Below are 22,130 nucleotides of genomic sequence, written 5' to 3'. Positions count from 1 at the left end.
CTCACATGGGCGCATTTAATGACCACTTTGCCCTTCGGAGAGAGATGGTGAGCCAACTGCTGCGATATGGGTGGAAAGGAATTTGATTGGGTACAATATTATTCTTTTTTATTATTTATTTTTTACTTCAAGAGATACAGATGTCAATAGGACGGATATCAGGGGCGGTCCTAAGAAAAAAAAGGCCCTGAGCGAAACTTATAATATGGTCCTCTTGTATTGATTCGAAATTCAAATGTATATTAAAAAAATTGAATAGCAAAATCAAAGTAAACCAAAATGTGTAAATAAGAAAACTACACATAGAAAAATATTTACATAATTTCTCAAAATAATTTATTCAACAATCAATATAATTTAAAACGCACTCTTCTTGCGTTTTTTGAAGCAAAGTCATCAATTATGTCGTCATATGAGATATCCTCTAGTATGTCTTTTTCGATGCAGAGGATCGCCAAACTATTCAATCTCTCTTGACTCATTGTGGTTCTCAAATAAGATTTCAATAATTTTAACTTGGAAAAGCTTCTCTCAGCTGATGCTACAGTTACAGGAATAGTCAATAAAATTTGATACGCAACCACAACTGTAGGAAAAACATCCATTTTCAATGCAAACTCCAAAATTTTAATGGCTGTCCAAGATTTATTTGTGTCGTAAGCTTCAAGAGGTAGCATCTCTTGCAACATTTGTAATTCTAAAAGCAGATCATGAGCATCAATATCAGACGCATCATCCTTTTTCAAAGCAGATTCAAGATTCACACAACATTTTCTCAAATAATCTTCATTCAATGCCATTAACTGTTTTCCATCCAACAGAAATCCAAACATCTCTTCAAAATTATTCAATTGCTCAAATCTACTTCTCAACTCCAAAAGAGCAATATCGACCACAACAAGAAAATAATCAGTCCTAAAGCATTCCTCAGCTGTTTGTGGTTCTCTTTCAGTATTAGCAATCTCATCAAACTGTCTCTTTCTAGAAGCTTGTCGTCGCTCAGAAAATACAGGGTCGACTCTAATATTGGAAGCAATTTCTTTAGCAGAATTTATGGTAGATGCAAATCCTTCTTCCCTGTAATTCTCAAAAAAAGAAACAAGCCCTTTCAATTGGGTTTTGAAAATTCATACCTCTAATCTTCGACGATAAAAAATTTACTAAGGGATGACGAGGAGCAACGATGAGTACTGAAACAAAATTGAGATGATAGAAGACAATTGGAATGGAGGTTAGAGATTGGTCAGATCGTATAGCTTCATCTGCCGAAATCGAAATTTGAGTCTTACGATTTGAGTATTGAAAATGCTGCTGTTATAATTTTTTTATCATATTTAGGTCTTATTATATATATAATATAATTAAAGTAATTATTTGGGTCTCAATACTATTATATATATATATATATTAAAAAAATTTGGGGCCCCCATCAAAATGGGGCCCTGGACATGGGCCCAGTTTGCCCTTGGAAAGGGCCGGCCCTGAAGGGTATAGCTAAACCCAAGACCCACCCAATGGAAAAAATTTTGACCTATTATCCGTCCCACCCTGGTTAAATATTCTTCGGACCCTCCCCACCTCGAATACGAAACGAGGCCGGGTAGACCCATGAGACCCGTGAGACCCGAATTTTTTTTTAAATGAAAAAAGTAATCTTTCTTCTCACATGACTGAATTATGAAACAGACAAACCTCTAAATACAACATTGTGAAAAATTAATTCACGTCTTCGACCACACTTAATAATAACAATCAAATTATTTTCACGACATAAATAATTACATAAAAAAAAGAGTTACTAGCTCTCCAAAAAAGTCTTGACATCCCCAAAAATAAGTCATAACATAACTTAAACAGATCAATATAAAATCAGCCAGTATGCAATATTTCAGACACATTCTTCGGAATCATCTTCCTCTTCATCAAGAATGGTGGGACAAATTGGTAAATTACTTGAAGAATTAGCTACAAAATTAAATAGAGAAAGTATATTGAAAAATTAAAACTGTATTTTCAAACTGTAAAAAAATTTAATTTAAATAAAGAAAATATAATAAAAAAATTAAAATGAAAGTACAATAACAAAATAAAATTGTGATTTATTTACCTTTCACCCACCCCAGAATCATCTTCGCGAGCACATCAATGACTCCAAGTCGTTGGATTAAGTCTATTAAGATGAGGACCAACTATTCTTCCACTATTGCTAAAAGCAGATTCAAATGCAACAGTTGACATAAGAATAACTAAGACCGTTATGGTTGAGGTGGACTACTTAAAAAATGAGAATTAATAAAACTAAAATCCAAAGTATTAATATTCACATATATGGGGCGGATATTATAGGACCCATGACCCGCCCCATACCTAGACAGATCTTAAAAATTGGACCCTAGACCCACCCCATGACCCATTTAGCCTGCCCATACGCGCCCCATACGCGCGGATCCATTGTGGGTCTGGGTAAAATCCGGATCCATTGACATTCCTATCAAGAGATCTGAGGGGCCCAGTAAAATAAGTGGGCCAATATTATGGAGCAAATATGTTAGGTATCAGAAAACCTATCGGACCTAATCCGAAACCGCAAGAAGTGGGTTGTTTTGGGCCTCTTTAAATTTGGGCCTGCAGGTTAATGAACATGGCCCCGTGAAGAATTTCAGCCTCATCTATCGCTTCCTCTCTCTACTGCACTCTATGGAATACCTAAATTATTACATATTTATGTTGATAAGAAAATATAGACCTGTGCAATTTTAATTTATTTTATTTTTTAAAAAAAATATGCTTCATTCCATCAAAAACACGTGATCCCCCCAATGCAGGATCATATATCGAGGTCTAATTTTTTTTTTTAAACAAAATTGTATTGTATTCAGGTATATTCTTTTCAAGTGATCCATTTGCTAAAATATTCAGGTCATTATTATTTATTACTATGCGTAAAGTATTGAGTTCCAATTATTTTACATGAATGCATTCAAATTGAGAAACAAATCGGACTAAAATGAAACCAGCATTTTGTCATTTTCATTTGATGAGATGCCGTGGCAACGAAATTCAACATGGTCACTGTTGACAAATGGTATAGTAATAAGCATTTGGGCAAACAAGAACACGGTTCGAGGAAATCTTTTTCTGGGGTTTATTTACTTTTCTTATTCTACAAAATTTGGTTTTATTTTGTACTTTTTTTGTGTAGTATATCAATGGAGTGCTGACGTGACACTGAAAGATGATTACGTGGCATTACAAAATACTAACATGACATACAAAATACTAATGTTGAATCAGAAATTGTTGACTTATCTGATATCATGCCAATAATTAGATCAAAATATAAATCTTTAATAAACCAAAACCTGAAATTGGACTAGTCAGTTGACTAAAAAGTTACTCTTCTCACAAATCTGGAACATATCTCGCAATGATATTTATAATTTTCTTTTTCTCTTGTCATAATTCTGAATATCTTTCGATCACTAAAATTGTAACGATGATAATTGATAGAACTATACGATAGTAATATATCATAATTAGACCCTAAGTAAGATGTCATGCATGCATGGCTTCCATTTTCACTAGTGAAATGTACATTTATGACAGACATGTAGGGAAAGTGCATTAGTTTTGCAGCTGATAGAGAATTAATAGTTCTTTCAGAAAATGGAAATATTCATGCACCGCAGCTCCTCCAGAAAATGAACCTATGTTTTTTTTCATAAATCGACACAAACCTATATTAATTAAATTCATTGTCGGCTGCATGATTAAATTCGGTATGTCTAAATCTAACATTGAAATTGTTTCTGTGCCTATCGTTCTCTTCATGCATATATTCAAAGATATGGTGTCCTGCAAATATTTTCTAATGAAATATCTCCTTTTATGAGGTTTATCCCTACAAATTCAAAAAAAGTCATTGATGGTCGATCTTTGTTGATTGCAAAATCATGAATATTATATTACATTTTGCAAATATTATTCACGAATTTTAATCTATTAATTCAGGCATATGATATTTGAAATGTATCTAAAAACATTTAATTTATCATACTTCAATAAGCTTTTTAACTTGTGGAATACGTATTACTACTATTTGGCATATTCAAGAATCAAGATTGAACATGACGTGGATTTTCTGTTGTAGAGTATGCACATCATGTGGTGTTGTTTATTTTTTATAAAAGATCATCTCAATGCATCAGACAACTTTTCAAATTCACCTAACAATATCATATTGTATTAAAAAAAATGCAGGTTGTGCTTAGCCTCACAACAAATTATCCAAATCCGAACATCTATGAATATTATATGATACTCCTATGATAAGAGGCCAATACCTCATGCCAAGAAGACCTAAGCTTAGCCTTGCATCCCAGATCGGTGGAGTTCCACATGAACGCATTGGAGGATATTTGCTCGAGTTTCTCCAACTTCTTCGCCGATAACTAAACAAAGAAGTACATGTTTTTGGGCATCGGAATGAGTGGGTTCTACAATCGTCGATGCCCAAGTCTCATTATCCTGTTAGGCAGTGAGCATATCTTGAGAATCTTGAACATGGTAGTTGAACCCGAGTTTTTTACTAGGAGAAATTCGATTTTCAGTTGTATTACTTCATCATTAAATATTGAAGAGAGAAAAAATGGAAGGTGATTTATTAAATACAAGAACCAGTCCTTATATTAAAGGATGAGCATGCAATCACATGGAATGTACACAAAAGTAGCTGCAAACACTTCTTCTATTTCTTCAGAGAAATCAAATTCAACCTCCTAGATGACACTGCAAACCATGATATGCTTTGATTTTATACATGTGCAGTCACGTTTATAGAAGTACAACGAATTTCGTATCATGTGAATCTCACCTATATTTTCGCTGGGCACATTTACAAAAAAGAACACTTGGCAAATAGAAAATTTCTTTCCCAAATTGAATTCTTAAAACACAAACGCATTCGAAGTTATCTGAAAAGAAAACTTTTTTATTTTCTCAATACACATTTTCCATGTCTTAAACTATTAACTTCAAACAATCTCCCATCAATCATTTCAATCTACCACATCGAAACATGTCTATTTTCTTTAGTTAGAAATACTTCGGTCGATAAAGTTTTCCATCAAAAAATGCACTGTCATTCTCATTCGCCTATACTTCATCTTAGGTTTTGCCTCGTACATTCCAGCCCTTCCCATATAACTTATTGGGAGATGCTATGCTGCACGTAACACACCGGTGTAGTCTTGGCCATTGATATGCATGATCCCACCGGGTGTAAAATTTCCCCAACTTAATGGTGTAAAGAAAAAAAAGTAAACACATCACCTAACAATCAATGTAACAAAGGCTGTAATACCTTTTGAGTGCAGAAGATTTAAAATTAAACTCCTCGAAGTTGCAACTTCCATGTAAAAATGATGGCAGTCCTTTGTCCACACTTAAAAATCCCATATTAAGTAAAACCGTTATTTCCCTAAAAAAATAAACTATTACTCGTTAAGAATTGACGAAGAACGTGAATTTATTTCAAGCACCAAATCCAGTAGCTGCTGGTAAAATTTTACAACCATACGGAAAACAAACGCCTAACATAGTCAGCCAACGGATCATCAAATATCAACCAAACAAAAAAAGAACACATTATAGTCCACTTCTCAGAAAGGATTTTGATCATCGCAAATCCGTTCAGGGAAGGCTACGCTGATAAAGGGGCAAACCACCAAGTGCTTCCCGCTCAGCTCTCTCTCTCTTAACCTGCAGTGATATTATGAAGGAATAAATAAATACTAGCCAGTACGAAGTATAGAAAATTAATAAAATTGGGGATTGGGGGTTGAGGCAAATTAAGAACCACAGTGACATGAAGGGTATTGGCCTAAAAGCTAATACAGTTTGATTTGGTTATTTACTCCCCCATTTGGATTCAAAACTGGTGAGGCAACTCAGCCACATTTTTGTTAGCCAATTTGCATCAGATGTAGACATGCAAAACATCTCAAGAGTAATCAGGCAAGAAAAGGAAAACAGAGACTAGATATGATATATTTTGCAATACCCTGGTGGATAGAGGAAATAAAAAATTGAAAAAAATATAGTATTTCAATAACTTTAAAATGATAGTTTCGCACTAAGCACAATAACACAGCATAAAATACTTACAATAGTTAACATCTCCTGAAGATAGCTCCTATATGGTGTCTGCATAGACTGTCATATCGAACAATAGGATTATTAGCACACACAGAATATTAAAAGTCTATAATTTATCTAATTACTTAATGACAGTGCATTGGAAAACGTAAGATGGAACACAAGCAGTCAGATAAAATGTTCACATTGATATTAGGACCATCAGGACTACTCAACATATGCGCGAGAAAAAAGATCACCACCAAAAAATTTGATAGATGGAAACTGAAATTTGAATTAAGCTTCCAGTCCTCTCATTGCATGCAATCTACGGCATGGACAATATATTATTATCCGATGCCATCATCATCGAACGGGAGAAGAGGAAAAGGTGCTTGTACAGGATAGAATGGACAGTCTTCTTCAAGCAAAATGAATATAATTCGCATATTACAGTGCCCCTTTTTGCTTCTGCTCCAATAATGTAGGATTTTCCGAATTTCAACTGTGCAGCAACATGGTGCGGAAAAGTGATGAAATAAGATTGATTCACAGTTGATTTGATAAAGGGTTGGCCCAGCTGTGCAGGGATTCAGTAGTGGAGATTGTGATGGTTTTGGAGGCTAACCGAGATGCACTCACTAGAATGAACAATTCCACAGAAATACCTATGAGCGCGCGCAGAGTAGCTAGGATTCCCAGTCCCACGCTGGGTTATAAGGAGCATTTGAATTGGTTAATAAGTGATTACAATGAAGTTTTATAACAACTTTGATTAACAATAATCATACAGCGAGAATGGATACAATGCAGTTGCTACATGAGCCCATTATGCACCCATGCTTACGCGGGCCAGGCATGACAATAGCTCATATTTGGTACTATTTTTCAAATAAAGAACAAATATTCTCCAAAATAAACAAAATTTTTATAGACGCAGCGATTATTAAAAAAAGTGTCTAAAACAATCTAGAGGATGTACTAAAAAGATTATTGGAGCAAAACTTATGGGAATACATATGACCGCAATAATGTTTTGTACAAATCACAAGCATAAAAAAAGAGAACTGACAAGAAAATGACAGACTTCTCTACATTTAGGAAAAAATCAGGGAACGCGATGAATAAAAAATACCACATATATGAAAGTGTTTTGATTTCTAAGTCAGCCACATAATTTTTCCAAAAAAGAGAAAGATACACAAGGGTTCAAAGACCTCTGATTGGCTTTTCACACCTATCATGCAAATTTTGTGAGGATAAATATTGATGCATTGGATCATAGTACTTTTCTAGGCATCATCAAGCGAACTATAGTAGTTAATAATCCAACCCAAAGATAGGGATACTTAGTAGCTTCTTCAGAACCCAACATAGCAACATAGGTGCAGATTGATATAAATCAGTAAGTGCTAACAAGAGTAATCTATCAATAACCTTATTTCCAAATTTCAAATGATCCACAACCCAACATTAGAGTCTCTATCACAGCAAGTTTAAAAATTAATAGCAGTGTTCTAAATGGCGGTCTAGGCGTCCGCCTAGGCGTGCCTAGGCGGTAGGCGGCCCTCGACCGCACCGCCTATGCATGAGGTGGGTGTTTTAGGCGGCCCAAGCTATACGGCGTTGGGGAGGCGGGTCGAGGCGGCTTGAGGCGGCGAGTAGGCGGGTGGCGGCGGGCAGGCGGGCTAGGTGGGCTAGGCGGCGAGCAGGCGGGCGAGTCAGTCAAGATTTTTAAGTTGTAGTCAACAATTTTAAAAATGTAGTAGAATTTAACTAATTTTAAATATCAAAACCTTAACATACCTCACTTGCCGCCCGCCGCATTTTATTAATTGCACAGTATTTAGATGATATTATATTTTGTGTTTAACATTATTTAATTGCACATTTTACATAAAAAATGATGACTATTTGTGATTATATTGCATGATTATCTACAAAAAAATATTTAAAAAAATTCAACCGCCTAGGCACCGCTTGGGCGGCCTAGGCGGTAGGCGGTCACCGACCGTCCCGTCACAGCCTCCTGCCATTTACAACCTTAATTAATAGACAAATAAGTTTTCACTATCACATAGTTTCTGTTTCGCGGCTTCAAATCGTCGAGAATATGACACGCGCACACACTCATGATAGGTATTAAAAACCTTAGAAAACTTTGTCATTCTCCAAGAATCGAAATCAAACAAGACTGAGAGACAAAACACAACCAGGTAATAGGCTTAGCATGATAACATTTTCATTCAACAATCATTTTCTATTGGAAACTGGGAAATTCAAAGAATACACCAGTATAGAAACAAAGGAATTCACAAAGGAAATACTACCAAATCCACTCAATTTATCAAATCAAAATCAACAACTAATTACTCTCAGAAAATCCAAACATTCGAAGCTGTTAAGGTGACATGAACAAATACTAAACTAAAAATTCACCTGAAGTTCTTCAGAAAGTTCTGCGTGCTTCAAGGAGAGGTCTATGGCGCGCTTCAGGCGCTGATTTCTCGCATCAACGATCTCTCTCGGCAGCCGATTTAGCGCCTCCTTTATATCCAGATCGTACATCGGATCGTACAAATCATCGTATCGTAGCCCTAATTCAAACATCACCAAACAAATGAAAAAAATGGTAAAATTAAAATCGCACACGCATATGCAAATCTTATCAGTACCATATTTCCGGAGGCGACCGGAGATGGCTTTCATGTGCATAGCGGCGAGCGGATTGCGCCTCGGGTCCACAAGCCATTTGGAGAGGGCGGACAGCATGTCTTCTCTGCGTCTAGAAATTTCTGCAGCTGATTCCGTTCGCGCTTTGGGTGTATGATGGAACGAGCTTTGGAGCACTCAGTTGGGCCGTATATTCCAAACTCCTCGACCCATTAATCAAGCCCATTAACTAAGTTACTTGGCCCATATCATAAGCCCGTTTTTATACCTAAGAGATACATTAAAAATTAAATGAACATCATCGAAAATTGAAATCAACCCGTTGTCTGATGGTTTTTGGTATTGTTTTATTTACCTTCGATTACCGATCGATTCCAACTCAATGGATATTTACCTACATATTGACATAGTCAGTTTTTCGCTACGAATTCAATAATTTTACAACTGTAACCGTGAAATAGGTCTATCCAAATAATATATGCAGTTAAAAATAACAATTTTGACTTAAAAAAATTTTTTTAACTCAAATTTGCATATGTTATACAATGTATTTTTAACATAAAAAATAATATTATATTTCAAATCAACATGTATTCTATAATATTTTTTCAAAATATAATTAACCAAATATGATTTTTTTTGGTTAAAAAATAAAAATTTAAATATAAAAAATAATATTTCCGTAAATGAATCACAACGTATATTAAATGATATTTTTCATAGAGCCCGAATAGCTCCCGATGAATATATATATATTTTATACACACACGGTCCCTACAATATCCAAAATCCCGATTCGTAGACCGAGAAAGAGTGCTTCTTCCTCGTCTTCGTCTTTGCTGAAATTCAATTTTATTCGTTAAATCTTGAAATTTTGTAGATCTGAAGAATGTCTGGAAAAGGGGCAAAGGGTCTGTTGACGGGGAAAACCCCAGCATCAAAGGACAAAGACAAGGACAAAAAGAAGCCCACCTCTCGCTCCTCTCGCGCTGGACTTCAGGTTCATTCCTGCTCTCTTTCTTGTTTTTTCTTTTTTCTTCTGGAGGAAAGGAATAGATTCCGACGTTATTCTAACCCCGCGCACTATTTTTTTGTGCATAATTCGTTGGTATTTTCTGTTTTTGTGTTCTTTTTCTTGGTTTTTCCAGCATTTTTATGGGGGGTTTAAGAGGTTCACTTTATTTTTACAGTTTTTTTCTGTAATTTCCTTTTTAATAACTGATGAGTTTTTTCTTGTGTGATTTTCTGTAATTATGTTGTGTTCTTGTTGACAATTTAGTGGGAAAGAGTAGTTGTATTTCCCTTTTAAATTTTTTTTCTGGTTCTGGTATATCCTTGAATGGAGTAATTTAATAGCAGATCATGTTTGTACGTGTGGTTGGAATTGAAGAAAAACTGTGAACTAGCACACACTAAAGTCTCAGAAAATAGTTATCGACTTTAAGTTATAGTTAGTAAAGGCGTAAACGGAATGTGCTTAAAGTCAAGGTTTGGCAAGGTGCAACTTTTACCCCGAGAGATCTGCCCAAGGTGTGTATGACGGTGGTGTGCTTTGACGCCTTTGAGATGTTTACGTTAAAGGAATGGACACTTTAATTGAAGTTAATGTAATAAGCATTTACATGTGTTTATATTTCAAAGATTATGTTTATTATTGATCAATGATTTGTTAATTACTAACCATGTTCCTCATGATATAATTTTCTTTGTAAGTCTAAGTTTTTTAATACTTTTACTAAATGCGAGCTTGTGTTTCACATCAATAAGGTGCATGCCTCAACTTTGTTCTTGAGCCTAGGGTCCAGGGTGCGTATGCTTCTAGTGCTATTTGCACCTTTAATAACTATGCTAAAAACATTGAGCTATCGAGAGTTACAATGGGATTTCATAGCTTTTTGGTAGCTTTTAGTGATTGGATATGTTGTATGTGATGATGTTTCTAGTCTGTGGAATTTGTGTGTGAGAATGGGTTCTTGCATGAGTGCAACTCAAATTGTATAAAATGTTTTTTTGAGTGTCGCACTGCAGCATATAGGCAATATAATAATTAATATTAGTTGTATGTTTTGGTACCAAGATTGCACATTTGATTCATTTCAAGCCTGTTGCAGTACTTATTAAGAGTAACAATAATAGATTTTAAAAGCGTATGTTGTCTGAAGGTTTCTTATGTATTCTAAGATGTAGAAACAATTTTCTGTAAATAAGACCGAAAACCAAAAAGAATACTACTGTCTTCTGCTGATATTACTGGGATATGCTATTTGTCGCAAAAAAGAAGAATGATTTGTACTGCCAATGATTTATTTTCATTTGAATATGAAAAAAGAACCATGATTCATTTACCAGTGTGATGACACGTTGCTAAACTTTTACAGGCTCCCAGGAATTTTGTTATAATACATCGAAGAATTCTTTTTTTCTTTCTAAAAAGTAATAACAATAAGCTTTTGTTTGCTTTGCAATGGGAAATTAGTAGATATTACTTAATTTTACACTCCTATAGTTCCCTGTTGGCCGAATTCACCGGCTCCTGAAGGAGCGAGCTACAGCTCATGGACGAGTAGGTGCCACAGCTGCTGTTTATTCTGCGGCAATATTAGAGTACCTAACTGCGGAAGTATTAGAGTTGGCTGGTAATGCTAGCAAGGATTTGAAGGTGAAGCGTATCACACCACGTCATTTGCAGCTGGCAATACGTGGAGATGAGGAACTCGATACTCTTATCAAAGGAACGATAGCTGGTGGCGGAGTGATACCACATATCCACAAGTCACTCATCAACAAGTCCTCCAAGGAGTAGAAATCAATATTCTTGAGTAAACATAGTTAACAGTGGCAGGTGCAATTCAAGATTTGAGCTTAGGACTTCGACATACTTATATGCTAGTTTATTCTCATGTTATGAAGTTGGAGTTTGTCTTCTGTTTCTTTGTCAAGTTTAGAACTTTAGGGAAACATGGCGGATAGCGTTTGTCTTCTATAACGTGTGATTTTGGTGACATTACGTGAGTGATCAATTTCATGTGTAATATTACATTACATTTTGTTGCTTTTGGTTTGTTGGATTGCATAGATCCAAATCAAATCGATTTGTTCGGTTTATCCTTTTTCCAAAATAATAATAATAATAATAATATTGCTTATTTTCGTTTGGTTTGTTCATCAAACCGAACACACAATCTGAATAAAATCCCTCGTGGACTCCTAAACAATAATGCCAACAATTTCGAAAACTAACAACCTGCTGACATAAATTCATCTTCATGCTACAATTAGATTTGCCATTATTCCCTTGCGACAACTCTCTTTACACAGGACCTTACGATACAGTTCACAGATACAGAAAATCCCTTCAAAATCAAGTACGCTTTTGTCACAGATGCAAAATTAAGTTTTGATTATTTTTAAGTATATCTTTCTAATATAAAGCAATGAATGGTGGTGAAACCATATACATTCAAAGAAAAATGTTATCAAGGTATAACTTGAGAAGTTGGTGGTTTATCAATTTTTAGAAAATAAATATAATTTTTCTTAAACATTAATAAAAGAGTATAAAAATTCGAGCTTATTTAAATTAAGAAAACCACATTATAATTTAATTTTTTTTAAACAATCAATCATGTTTATTTAGAAATTATAGTTAATTTGTTTATATTTTGGTTTTCTCTTATGAAATTTAAAAGAAATAATTTTTTGATATAAATAAAATAAGAATTGGAAGGTTAAGGATATAATTTTTTTATTGTACTTATGTTTATTTTTCGAAACCAAAAATATTTTTTTTATTATTTTCAGATTGTTATTGTTTTATAGTTAATTGAATTAAAAAGGGCATTTCTATTCCTAAATTTAAAAAAATGTATAAATTTTGTTAAATTTATTAATACTTATCATTATGTTTTTAGTCCATTGAATTTTTTTGGCATAGTGCTTTGATTACTAGACTTTTAAAGGTGGCCAGAAAATAAATCAAGCCGTTAATTTTAACCACACCGAGTACCCATAAACCTTTATGAGCCGGCCACTATATAAAAGATGTACAGAGAATAATAAAAACATTTTAAAATGTAATTAAATATAAGTATAAATTATCTATTTTTGAACTGCAACTGCTGTCTTCTACAAGAAAACCCCTCCCGGAAAACCGAAGCCATATTTCAATTCTTTCGACTCATTTCTACCATAAGCGAATGGACGCTTTTCAGAATGAGTAATGCTTCAATTGGTCCATCAACGTAACATGATAATCATCAAGACGAGAAACTGGATCCAAGTAGTTATTTCTTTGTTTGAGATTCGGTAATGAACTTGGAAACCACATAGCAGTCTGGTGGAGTAATGTTTGTATAATAGTTGTGGATTGTTTCTGTGATTTCAAAACCAAATTTCATGTAGAACTTGATCGCATCCTCATTATTCGTTTGCACATGCAAATAAACCTCACCAATGTTCTGCTTCACACAAAGATCAAGCACATGATTCAATAACCTTGAACCTACGCCACATCAATGAATGAAGTCAGGACATAAAGAGCTTTTTTCCCGCAGATACTACAAAAGAAGTGGGCAACATTTGGAATTAGATAATAAATATTTGAATTACAAATAGTGGAGATAGAAGAAAGAAATAGCATAATTGAAGGCCTATGTCCATTCTACAGTAACTAGCCCGCTAAAACTTTTATCATCACCTGTTTGTTTATATAGGTGAAGATGTATTAAGATAAATTTGATAAAAAGATCTCTCCTAAAACTAAATCAAAATGAAATTATATCAAAGATATAAAGGAAACTCATTAACTTCATACATGATTCCAAAATATCTTCAACGATTTCTAAAATTATTGTATATTAGGAGAAAGGACTTTACTTAAATAAAAAAAATACAACTTTGTTCTGTGATTTTAAGATATCCTGAAATTCTGCCACTGCAGATTTTGTAGTAACGACCGATTACACTGTGTGATGAAGACAAATTATGAAGTGGAGTAATCAAGGTGGACATCAAATTCCAGAGGTCCACTTTTGTGCCCATATGTTCAAACAAATTGTACACAAATCCATCATGACTAAACATCTCCACTATCTGTATGCCACTTTTCATCAGTTCAGTGCATACAAGAGATTAATCCAAACTTTTTAGAAGTAAAATAAATGGAAGAGGATCAAAATACTCACCAACACCCAATCCACGGTATGGAGCCAATACACCCAATGTCATTATGTATACACGAATAGCACCGGTGTCTTTCTTCTCAAGACGGCATGCAATGGATCCCACACATATGTCACTGTAATAGGCTGAAAATATAAAGAAAAACTTCAGAGTCAGAAACACAAGTAAAATCTGTCACAGACTGATCATCATGCCTGTTCGAATATGACTTCAATTTTTAAGCAACACGTTTGCTAGTATTTTTCCAGTCTGATCAATAATATTTTTGTAGAATTATCACAAAATATGCATTTCCAGCCATTAAATCTTCCAATTATGCTTTTATCAGATACCTTACTGGGAGAAAGTTGGAGTACTTTTAATCAATGGTTCTATTTGCTCAGGTACCCCTTTGACCTTGCACCCTGAGTTTACATTGCATTCTTTTTTTGTTTTTTTGTCTTTTCTTATTAAAAAAACGTTGCATTCTTTTCTACCCTACAATTACCTCTTTGGCACAAACTAGCATTCTTTTAATTACATAACAGTAACTTACAGTCTTGGCATGCTTGCTAGGTTCCTAGTTACCAATTAACTAATCTAAGCCTAGGTGGAATGGGAAGAAAAAATTTGTCCTCCGTGAACCCATACACCAACCAAGTGTCCCCTCCGCTATGCTCAATTTCATTCGTTTTTTCACAAATGGCCAAGTTTTATGAGAATTTTCCTATCTTCTTGCCTCACTATGTTTCATAATATATAAACTTGAGACGAATTGCTCCTACACCAGTTCAGATTCTGTGGGTGATGGAAATAATTCAACTAAAAAGTTTGTTGCTGCATGGAGTTGCGCTAGATGGATCACAACTCACGTAAGTGAGAAGACTAGGTAACCATGGTTATTATGCTCATGGAGGATCTTCTTTCTGTGGGTCTTTAGGGGTATGGAATCGATGGAGGACTAAAGCAATGCAATGTAAAGAGAAATATATTCCGCATGTATCATTGAAGCATATTTGTTCACGGTTTGAAAATAGCAGAAAGCCATTAAATTGAACACATAAGCACGGGTAATCATAGTTTTTTTTAACCCTGAAACACACGAACTAATATTTTTCCCAATCATATTTTTCCCAATCATAGCGACACAGAACACGATTTTCGACTTACTCGAGATATGACACAGCAATTAAAAACCCAGTTAGCTCAATTGGAAATGAAACTAATCCAGTCGGAAAACGAACACAAACCTAATTTGGTAAATTCACCGGAGGTGAGGGCATCGGCATAATACTTATCGTTGTACCGAACGGGGAAAAGAGCAGTGTTGAGCTTCTTCAATTGCATCAGATTCTTGTCCCTCACACCGTCCAATGAAATCGAAACTTCTCGGCCTCTTACCCCCATTATCACCTGGTAAATCTCCTTCGTCTCAGACAAGTTATCTGCACAATGAAATGAAAACAAGGGAGCTCAATTTTCAGTGCTTATGTAGTCAAATATATGTAGAGAGGAAAAAGTACATTGCAGGGAAATAAGGAGCTGAGAAGCGGAGGCGGAGCGGAGGGGGGACCGCAAACGATGAAACTGATGGCTGCGCCGTGGAAGATATAAACGGCGGCGTTGAGCGTTAAAATATTTTATTTTATTTTGTTGATTTTGATTTCTGAAAATATATTGTTATGATGAAAATAAAGTAATTTACTAATTTATGAGTATTTTTTATATTCAATAAATCATTTTACAATTATCTCAAACCATTCTTATTCTTTAATAAATTAATTAATAAATACAACAAAGGATATAAGCTGATGAATAAGAAAATTAATAAATATTATCGATATTTACGGTGTGTTTGACAACCAGGATTTGAGAGAATTTCACGGGATTTTGAATTGGATTTGGAAATTCAAGTATTTGAAATTCCATTTAGTATTTGGTTTAAAATTTAAAAATGATATTTACAAATCCATTTCTTGTTTGGAGAAAAAAATATTCGAATTTGAAATTTTAAAATTTTACTAAGGTACCTTTAGAAATCATATAAACATAAATAACTCAAAAAATTTTAGAAATTAATAATTCTTTTTTATTATTTGTATTTGTAAATTCAAAAATTAATTATTATTTATTAATCATAGTGCACATAAAATAATAATTAAAAAATCATCAAACAACTTCAAACTTTAACATAAAATTAATTATTAAACTTAAAAAGAGACTTTGATAATTACTATAATTTTTATTATATTAATCAGTAAATAACACAAAAAACTTATAAAATTTAAACGAAATATTTCAACTTCTAAAAAAAGAAAAAGAAAAAAAAGTCTAATCATATAGAAATTTTTTGTGAAGAATGATGTGTTGATGAAAATGATGTGTTAATGAAAATGTAATTACATGTTTTTAAAATCCAAATCCCACCAAATCTTACTAATTGAAATCCAATCTAAATAATAAAAATATGATTTTGAAATCCAAATAAGTTAAATTCTTAAGAATTTTGGTCACACTGTTATTGATTTGAGGAATAAAGATTCATTTGGCTAGCCCACTAGCTTCCACGTTCAAGACTCAAAGATGAAGGAATCCAAGAGGAAGGCCAAGGCGGGGGTGGTGGGCGGCAGTATAGGGGGAATTTCATGTGCTCACGCACTTATCTTCGCCGGCTGGGATGTGGTGGTGCTGGAAAAGACCCGCTCTCCTCCGACGAACGAGTCCGGTGCTCGATTAGGAGTTAGGACTTGAACCTTTGTCTCAAAAACTCATCCACTCGTGGATCAAACAACGCCACCTGCTCCAACTCAATGCCTTACCCCTCACCATCGATCAAGTAAGTGAACAGTAATTTCAAGAGTTTGCTGAGAACATTAAGTGGGAAAGTCTAGTGATGCTTTTTTAGCAAGAAATCGCTTTAAAAAATCGATCTTGGAAATTGAAATGTATTTCCTTCTTGTTCTTGTAAAATTGTTCTGAAGTCTATCGATTGATTTATGTCATTCTGATTTGGCCCCGTGCTATTTCAAGGCTCTTTGGTATCTCTATTCTGTCCTGATAATCGTCACTTGTTCTTGTGTCCTCTGTCTCATTGGAATTATTTATTGGAAGAGTTGAAAATTCAATGTAACATAATATTTACTCTTCCTTTTTTTTGCGGAATTATAGAACCAATCAACAGATAGGGCCAAGAAAAAGAGCCTGGTGCTGGCCAGAGATGAGAACTTCAATTATAGAGCAGCAGACGGGGCTGACCACCGTAGCCTTTTATACAAGATATTGCCATTGGATGTTGTTTGGTGGGGGCATATGTTCCTCTCATTTAGTGTTTCTGATGACAAGCCTAATGTGAAAGTTAAGAGTAAAGTTCTTCAAAGGGGTGAGATAATCGACGTTGTTGCTGATTTACTTATCGCAGCAGATGGGTGTCTATCTTCGATACGCCAGACCTTCGTTCCTGACCATAAATTGAGGTTTGTGGGTATGAATAGCAGATGATATTCTCATGGTATCTTTTAATGTTGAGAACCTGGGATTTTGTTTCGAGGATTAATTTGTTCAGTTTACTAGATATTCAGGTTATTGTGCTTGGAGAGGGGTCCTTCATTTCTCGGATAATGAAAAATCAGAAACCATTTGGGTCTGGAAAAGACCTTTCCCGAGCTTGGGAGACGCTTATATTTTGACATTGGATCAGGAACTCATTTTGTGTTGTATGAGCTGTTGAACAAAAGGATCAGTTGGGTTTGCTTTGTCAATCGACCAGGGCCGGAACTTAAGGTGTTTTATTTCACTTTTATACGTATTGAGCTACAAGAATCTGAGGGTCACTCTCACTGCACAAGAAGACAGGAAAAATAGTCCATATTTCTACAAGCAAACGACAGGTAATACAGATTTATAAAATGGATATAATATTATTTGGTATCTTTCGAGTTTAACCATGGTATTACGCAATTAAACCATAAGTTTAATTTTTAAAATTTGCAGCGCTATGTGCTTAGGCAACTCCAATAATTATTTCTTCATTTTATTTTCCTCTAGACTCTTCGAGATTCCCCTGAGATATCAACCAGGTGAAGATGAAGGAAGCAAGAAGTAAGGCCAAGGCAGTGGTGGTGGGCGGCAGCATAGCCGGAATTTCATGCGCTCACGCTTTGATTGCAGCTGGTTGGGAGGTGGTAGTGCTGGAGAAAACAAGCTCACCTAGAACTGGCTGTGCTACCGGTGCAGGACTTGGACTCGATCTGTTATCTCAGAGACTTCTCGAGTCATGGATCAAACAACCTGAGCTTATTCAGTTTTCTTCGTTGCCACTCACAATTGATCATGTAAGTGAAATTTCTGCAGGAATAAAAAGAGGGTGCTATACCATCTCATTTGTATGCTTTATTGTGTATTTAACTTTACATGTATTCGTTAGCACTTGATCTGTGATTATGAATTTATAATAGTTTAAACATCAGTTCTCTTTATTTTGTTATTATTATCTTTTTAACCAGTCAGTTCTTATTTGATTAGTGACACAAGTTAACAAAATATTGGAACCCCAACAGTAAGATATAATTAAACTTCTGTTCGAACTTGAAATTTCTGTACTTTATACTTTTCGCACAAAAATTTTATGGCAACAGGAAAGAGCCACAGATGGGAACAAGAACTGCACATGGACCTTGACAAGAGACGATGAGTTCAACTTCCGAGCATTCCACTGGGCTGATCTTCATAACCTTCTGTACAACTCGTTACCACCGGAGATTGTTCTCTGGGGGCATTTGTTTCACTCCTTCTGCATTCCTGATGACAAATCTTGTGTAAAAGTTAAAGCAAATGTCCTCCAAACAGGTGAAACAGTTGAATTTGTTGGTGATTTACTTGTTGCCGCTGATGGTTGTCTCTCTTCAATACGGAAAACTTTCATTCCCGACCTGGAATTGAGGTTTGTCCCAAAAAAAAGAAATTTTTTAATTTTATTTGTGTTCCTTCTAAAAGACAAATTTTGGAACTCAGTAATCGAAATAATACACTTGGAATGGTAGGTATTCAGGCTACTGTGCGTGGAGAGGGGTCCTTGATTTTTCGGAGAACGAGGATTCAGAAACCATATTGGCACTCAAGAAGGCGTACCCTGATCTTGGAAAATGCAATTACTTTGACTTAGGATCGGAGGGTCATGCCATCCTTTATGAGTTAATCGATCAAAGGGTCAATTGGATTTGGTATCTTAATCAACCAGAACCAGATTTTAAGGTATATTTGTTGTTTCTCTTAAAATGTTCGCCTGCATACTTCACCTTAAACATTAAAACCCCATGTAATATTCTGGCGAACAAACTCAGGTAAACTCTGTTACCATGAAAGTAAGCCATGAAATGATTGAAAATATGTACGAGGCGGCAGAAAACGTCTGGATTCCAGAACTGGTGAAACTAATGAGAGAAACAAAGGAACCTTTCTTGAATGCAATATATGACAGCGAACCATTGGAACAATACTTCTGGGAGAACGTGGTTTTGATAGGAGAGGCAGCTCATCCGATAAGTCCCCATGGTGGAAGAAGCACCAACATGTCAATTCTTGATGCTGCCGTATTGGGTAAATGTCTCGAGAAATGGGGGCTTGAGGAATTGGATTCAGCTCTGGAAGAATATCAGTCTATTAGGATGCCGGTCAACAAAGAGCAAGTTCTGTTCTCCCGAAGAATGGGGCGAATAAAACAGCGGTTAGCACTTTCTGATCGAGATGTGTTTGATCCGATGACAGCAAGTGAAGAAGAATGCAGGGTGCTGCACCTGAGGAACATACCTTATTGCGACGATATTCCATCCATATTGATGTAACAGTAAGTTGGCTCTTTCATGATTTCGAGTGTATGGTCATTGAGGATTATGGAAGTAGTTTTATCTTGATATTGAAGATTTCTCGATTTTACGAAGTCAGTTTATAATTATACAAGTAGTGGTGTGTGTGTGATACACATAAATGCTTTAGAAAATCTGGTGTTCTTAATCAAAGTTGTTACGGAATATCTTTGCAAGTAGTTTAATTCTAAATCATTTTAAGAAGTTATTCTTGAGAAACAGAGAAAATTTATTTTGGCAAAAAAAATTGAAGTCAAGTCCCCATGAGAGAACCCCATCTGATATGGGAAGCCAAAACGATTGCGTTTGCCGGGAGTCGAACCCGGGTCTATTGCTTGGAAGGCAATTATCCTAACCGTTGGACTACAAACGCTTATTTGAAAAGAACCCGTTATATTCTATATTATCACCTAAACTCAAAGAGCATCTAATATCTTCTTGAAATTGGTTCAATATTTTTCTTTGTTTCTTGCATAATTATTAAGTAAATAAATTTTTTGACTAGTTCAAGAATACATGAAAAACAGTTTGAACCATAGAAGAAGGGGAGAAACCTTAGATATGATTACACATATAACGACAATCATATAAGTTAAAACAGATTGTTTATTCCTTAATATTTAGAACTTCAAGGCCGGCCATCATACAAATAAAACAAAGCTTTGCATGTTGTGTTTTGACCCATATTATGTGCGGAATGCAAAAAATTTGAACCAAGTCAAGTTTGAAATAAGAATTTTTCGAGTTGCCTTGAAAACGGTTTGTTTCAACCTACCCGTGCAGGCACTGCCTGCACGGGCAATGAACGGCCCGGATCACTCCACATGAGTGATCCGGGTCCACCTCCCTGTAAAAAAAAAAAAAATTGGCTCGAAAAAATCCGAGCCATTGGATTAACCCCTGCAGGCAGTGCCCGCAGGGGTAGGGTCGACCGAACCCTTGAAAACTGAATGGAGCCATCTTGTCTTCTAATCATGAGACATAACTCTGGAATCTTGAGTACAATTAATTACTTCACAAAATTTACTTTTTTAGAGGTTGATTTTTGTTTACAAAGCGAAAATATAATTTGTAACGTATATAAACTACGACAAATGTATATTAAGCCAGAATGAAGGGGCATGGCCTAAAACTTTCCTTAAAACTTGGTTCCTTGACTTTTGTAACCAAAATTTACTCAAGATCCAAATTTCATGCATTATAAGAACTGCAAGCTGCAAAATAAGAGGTAGAAAAATTAGAATGGATTCAAAACTAGTGTTTAATGAGCCTTTGTTAATAGATTCTCAGGAGAAACAGAGAGTTGGTCCAAGAACTATGTAAACCAATACCTGGCGCAAAAGATCTGCACTTTGCAACACGATACTCCCAGCCTTTCTTCACTCAATGCATGGCTTGCCTTTGGAAGTAGCATTCGTCATATTCACGAAACCCGCCTTACATAGCTCAGTGAGATTACTATTTACAACGTTCATCGCCCTAACATTCGGGACCATAATTTGGGATCTTGGCCCAAACGGAAGGCCATCTCCAATCCATATCCTCTATTTTTCATATTCTATCCTCCAAAATAGAGATCCATGATCTCTATTTTCAAACACCTTCTCCAACTCATATCCTCTAAATATTACCAAATACTCTATTTCTTTAATTTATTTCATTTTTTTAATTTATTTAATTTTCGAACACATACACACATATAATTAATTAATTTCATAATATATTATTTAACTAAACTTAATTAATTCGCTATACATGGCACAACTACATGTAATTCGCTTATTAATTTTCAAAAGGACTATATGACAATTTTTAAAATATCTATTTTGTAATTATTTTTCACCCCTTTTCAATCCTCTATATGAACATTGATAATCCGTAAATAGAGGATCACTGTTGCATACTCTAAAATGGAGGAAACAAATAGAGTACGGTTGAAGAAGATTTCATCCTCCATAATGGAGGATTGGACGGTTGGAGATGCCCTAAGATAAATAGTGAAAGAAAGCTCCTCCAAAGTTTAACATTTTGTAATAATTTCAGTACATTTTTGTGAAAGGAAATTTTTATCAGGTCTCTTCAATGCCAATGGTTCTATGTATGTGGCTGTTCTGTTTCTTGGAGTACAAAATGCCGTGTCAGTGCAGCCAGTTGTTGCAATTAAGAGAACGGTCTTTTACAGAGAAAGAGCAGCTGGAATTTATTCAACTCTGCCGTATGCTTTTGGACAGGTATTACTTATCATCTATCTAGTCAAGAATGGAGACGATGGTGGGCTAGAAGGGCAGCCCTCACCCTCGC

The 22,130-nt window shown here is 35.1% G+C and overlaps 7 protein-coding genes and 1 non-coding gene across 13 annotated transcripts in view; 3 read left to right on the top strand and 5 right to left on the bottom strand.

Moving 5' to 3' along the window:
• Positions 1-22,130, bottom strand: part of LOC142545217 (transmembrane 9 superfamily member 9-like) — a 97,191-nt gene that overhangs the window by 73,090 nt on the left and 1,971 nt on the right. The window lies entirely within an intron of this gene.
• Positions 348-4,408, bottom strand: LOC142545083 (uncharacterized). Its single transcript, XM_075652060.1, has 2 exons — positions 4,344-4,408; positions 348-1,077 (listed from the first exon to the last, which is right to left on the bottom strand). The coding sequence occupies exons 1-2, from the start codon at positions 4,406-4,408 to the stop codon at positions 348-350; spliced, it is 795 nt and encodes a 264-aa protein (XP_075508175.1).
• On the bottom strand, positions 5,510-8,997 carry LOC142545224 (cytochrome b-c1 complex subunit 7-like). The gene is made up of 4 exons (XM_075652269.1): positions 8,811-8,997; positions 8,575-8,732; positions 6,166-6,213; positions 5,510-5,760 (listed from the first exon to the last, which is right to left on the bottom strand). Exons 1-4 carry the CDS (start codon positions 8,905-8,907, stop codon positions 5,692-5,694), a joined length of 372 nt encoding a protein of 123 aa, XP_075508384.1. The 5' UTR covers positions 8,908-8,997; the 3' UTR covers positions 5,510-5,691.
• On the top strand, positions 9,568-11,861 carry LOC142545204 (putative histone H2A variant 3). Its single transcript, XM_075652219.1, has 2 exons — positions 9,568-9,808; positions 11,315-11,861. The coding sequence occupies exons 1-2, from the start codon at positions 9,698-9,700 to the stop codon at positions 11,609-11,611; spliced, it is 408 nt and encodes a 135-aa protein (XP_075508334.1). The 5' UTR covers positions 9,568-9,697; the 3' UTR covers positions 11,612-11,861.
• Positions 12,864-15,597, bottom strand: LOC142545221 (uncharacterized). Its single transcript, XM_075652263.1, has 4 exons — positions 15,492-15,597; positions 15,219-15,413; positions 13,992-14,114; positions 12,864-13,309 (listed from the first exon to the last, which is right to left on the bottom strand). The coding sequence occupies exons 2-4, from the start codon at positions 15,373-15,375 to the stop codon at positions 13,092-13,094; spliced, it is 498 nt and encodes a 165-aa protein (XP_075508378.1). The 5' UTR covers positions 15,376-15,413; positions 15,492-15,597; the 3' UTR covers positions 12,864-13,091.
• LOC142545203 (uncharacterized) lies at positions 16,533-20,060 on the top strand. Of its 6 annotated transcripts, none has more exons than XM_075652214.1 (7): positions 16,533-16,804; positions 17,137-17,855; positions 17,959-18,299; positions 18,603-18,907; positions 19,008-19,218; positions 19,308-19,814; positions 20,046-20,060. In XM_075652214.1, exons 3-6 carry the CDS (start codon positions 18,051-18,053, stop codon positions 19,806-19,808), a joined length of 1,266 nt encoding a protein of 421 aa, XP_075508329.1. In that variant the 5' UTR covers positions 16,533-16,804; positions 17,137-17,855; positions 17,959-18,050; the 3' UTR covers positions 19,809-19,814; positions 20,046-20,060. The 6 variants fall into 6 exon arrangements, with proteins under 6 accessions (XP_075508329.1, XP_075508332.1, XP_075508331.1 ...); XM_075652217.1 differs by lacking the exon at positions 20,046-20,060 and having other exon boundaries at positions 17,137-17,441; positions 17,666-17,855; positions 19,308-19,903; XM_075652216.1 differs by lacking the exon at positions 20,046-20,060 and having other exon boundaries at positions 17,137-17,441; positions 17,539-17,855; positions 19,308-19,903.
• Positions 16,552-17,466, top strand: LOC142545082 (uncharacterized). The gene is made up of 2 exons (XM_075652059.1): positions 16,552-16,707; positions 17,137-17,466. The coding sequence occupies exons 1-2, from the start codon at positions 16,552-16,554 to the stop codon at positions 17,464-17,466; spliced, it is 486 nt and encodes a 161-aa protein (XP_075508174.1).
• On the bottom strand, positions 20,131-20,202 carry TRNAG-UCC (transfer RNA glycine (anticodon UCC)). Its single transcript has one exon. It is a non-coding gene; the product is annotated as a tRNA-Gly (tRNA).

The sequence above is a fragment of the Primulina tabacum genome, chromosome 5 (assembly GCF_025594145.1).
Source record: "Primulina tabacum isolate GXHZ01 chromosome 5, ASM2559414v2, whole genome shotgun sequence".
Classification (NCBI taxonomy): domain Eukaryota; kingdom Viridiplantae; phylum Streptophyta; class Magnoliopsida; order Lamiales; family Gesneriaceae; genus Primulina; species Primulina tabacum.
This window is presented reverse-complemented; position numbering and strand designations above follow the sequence as displayed.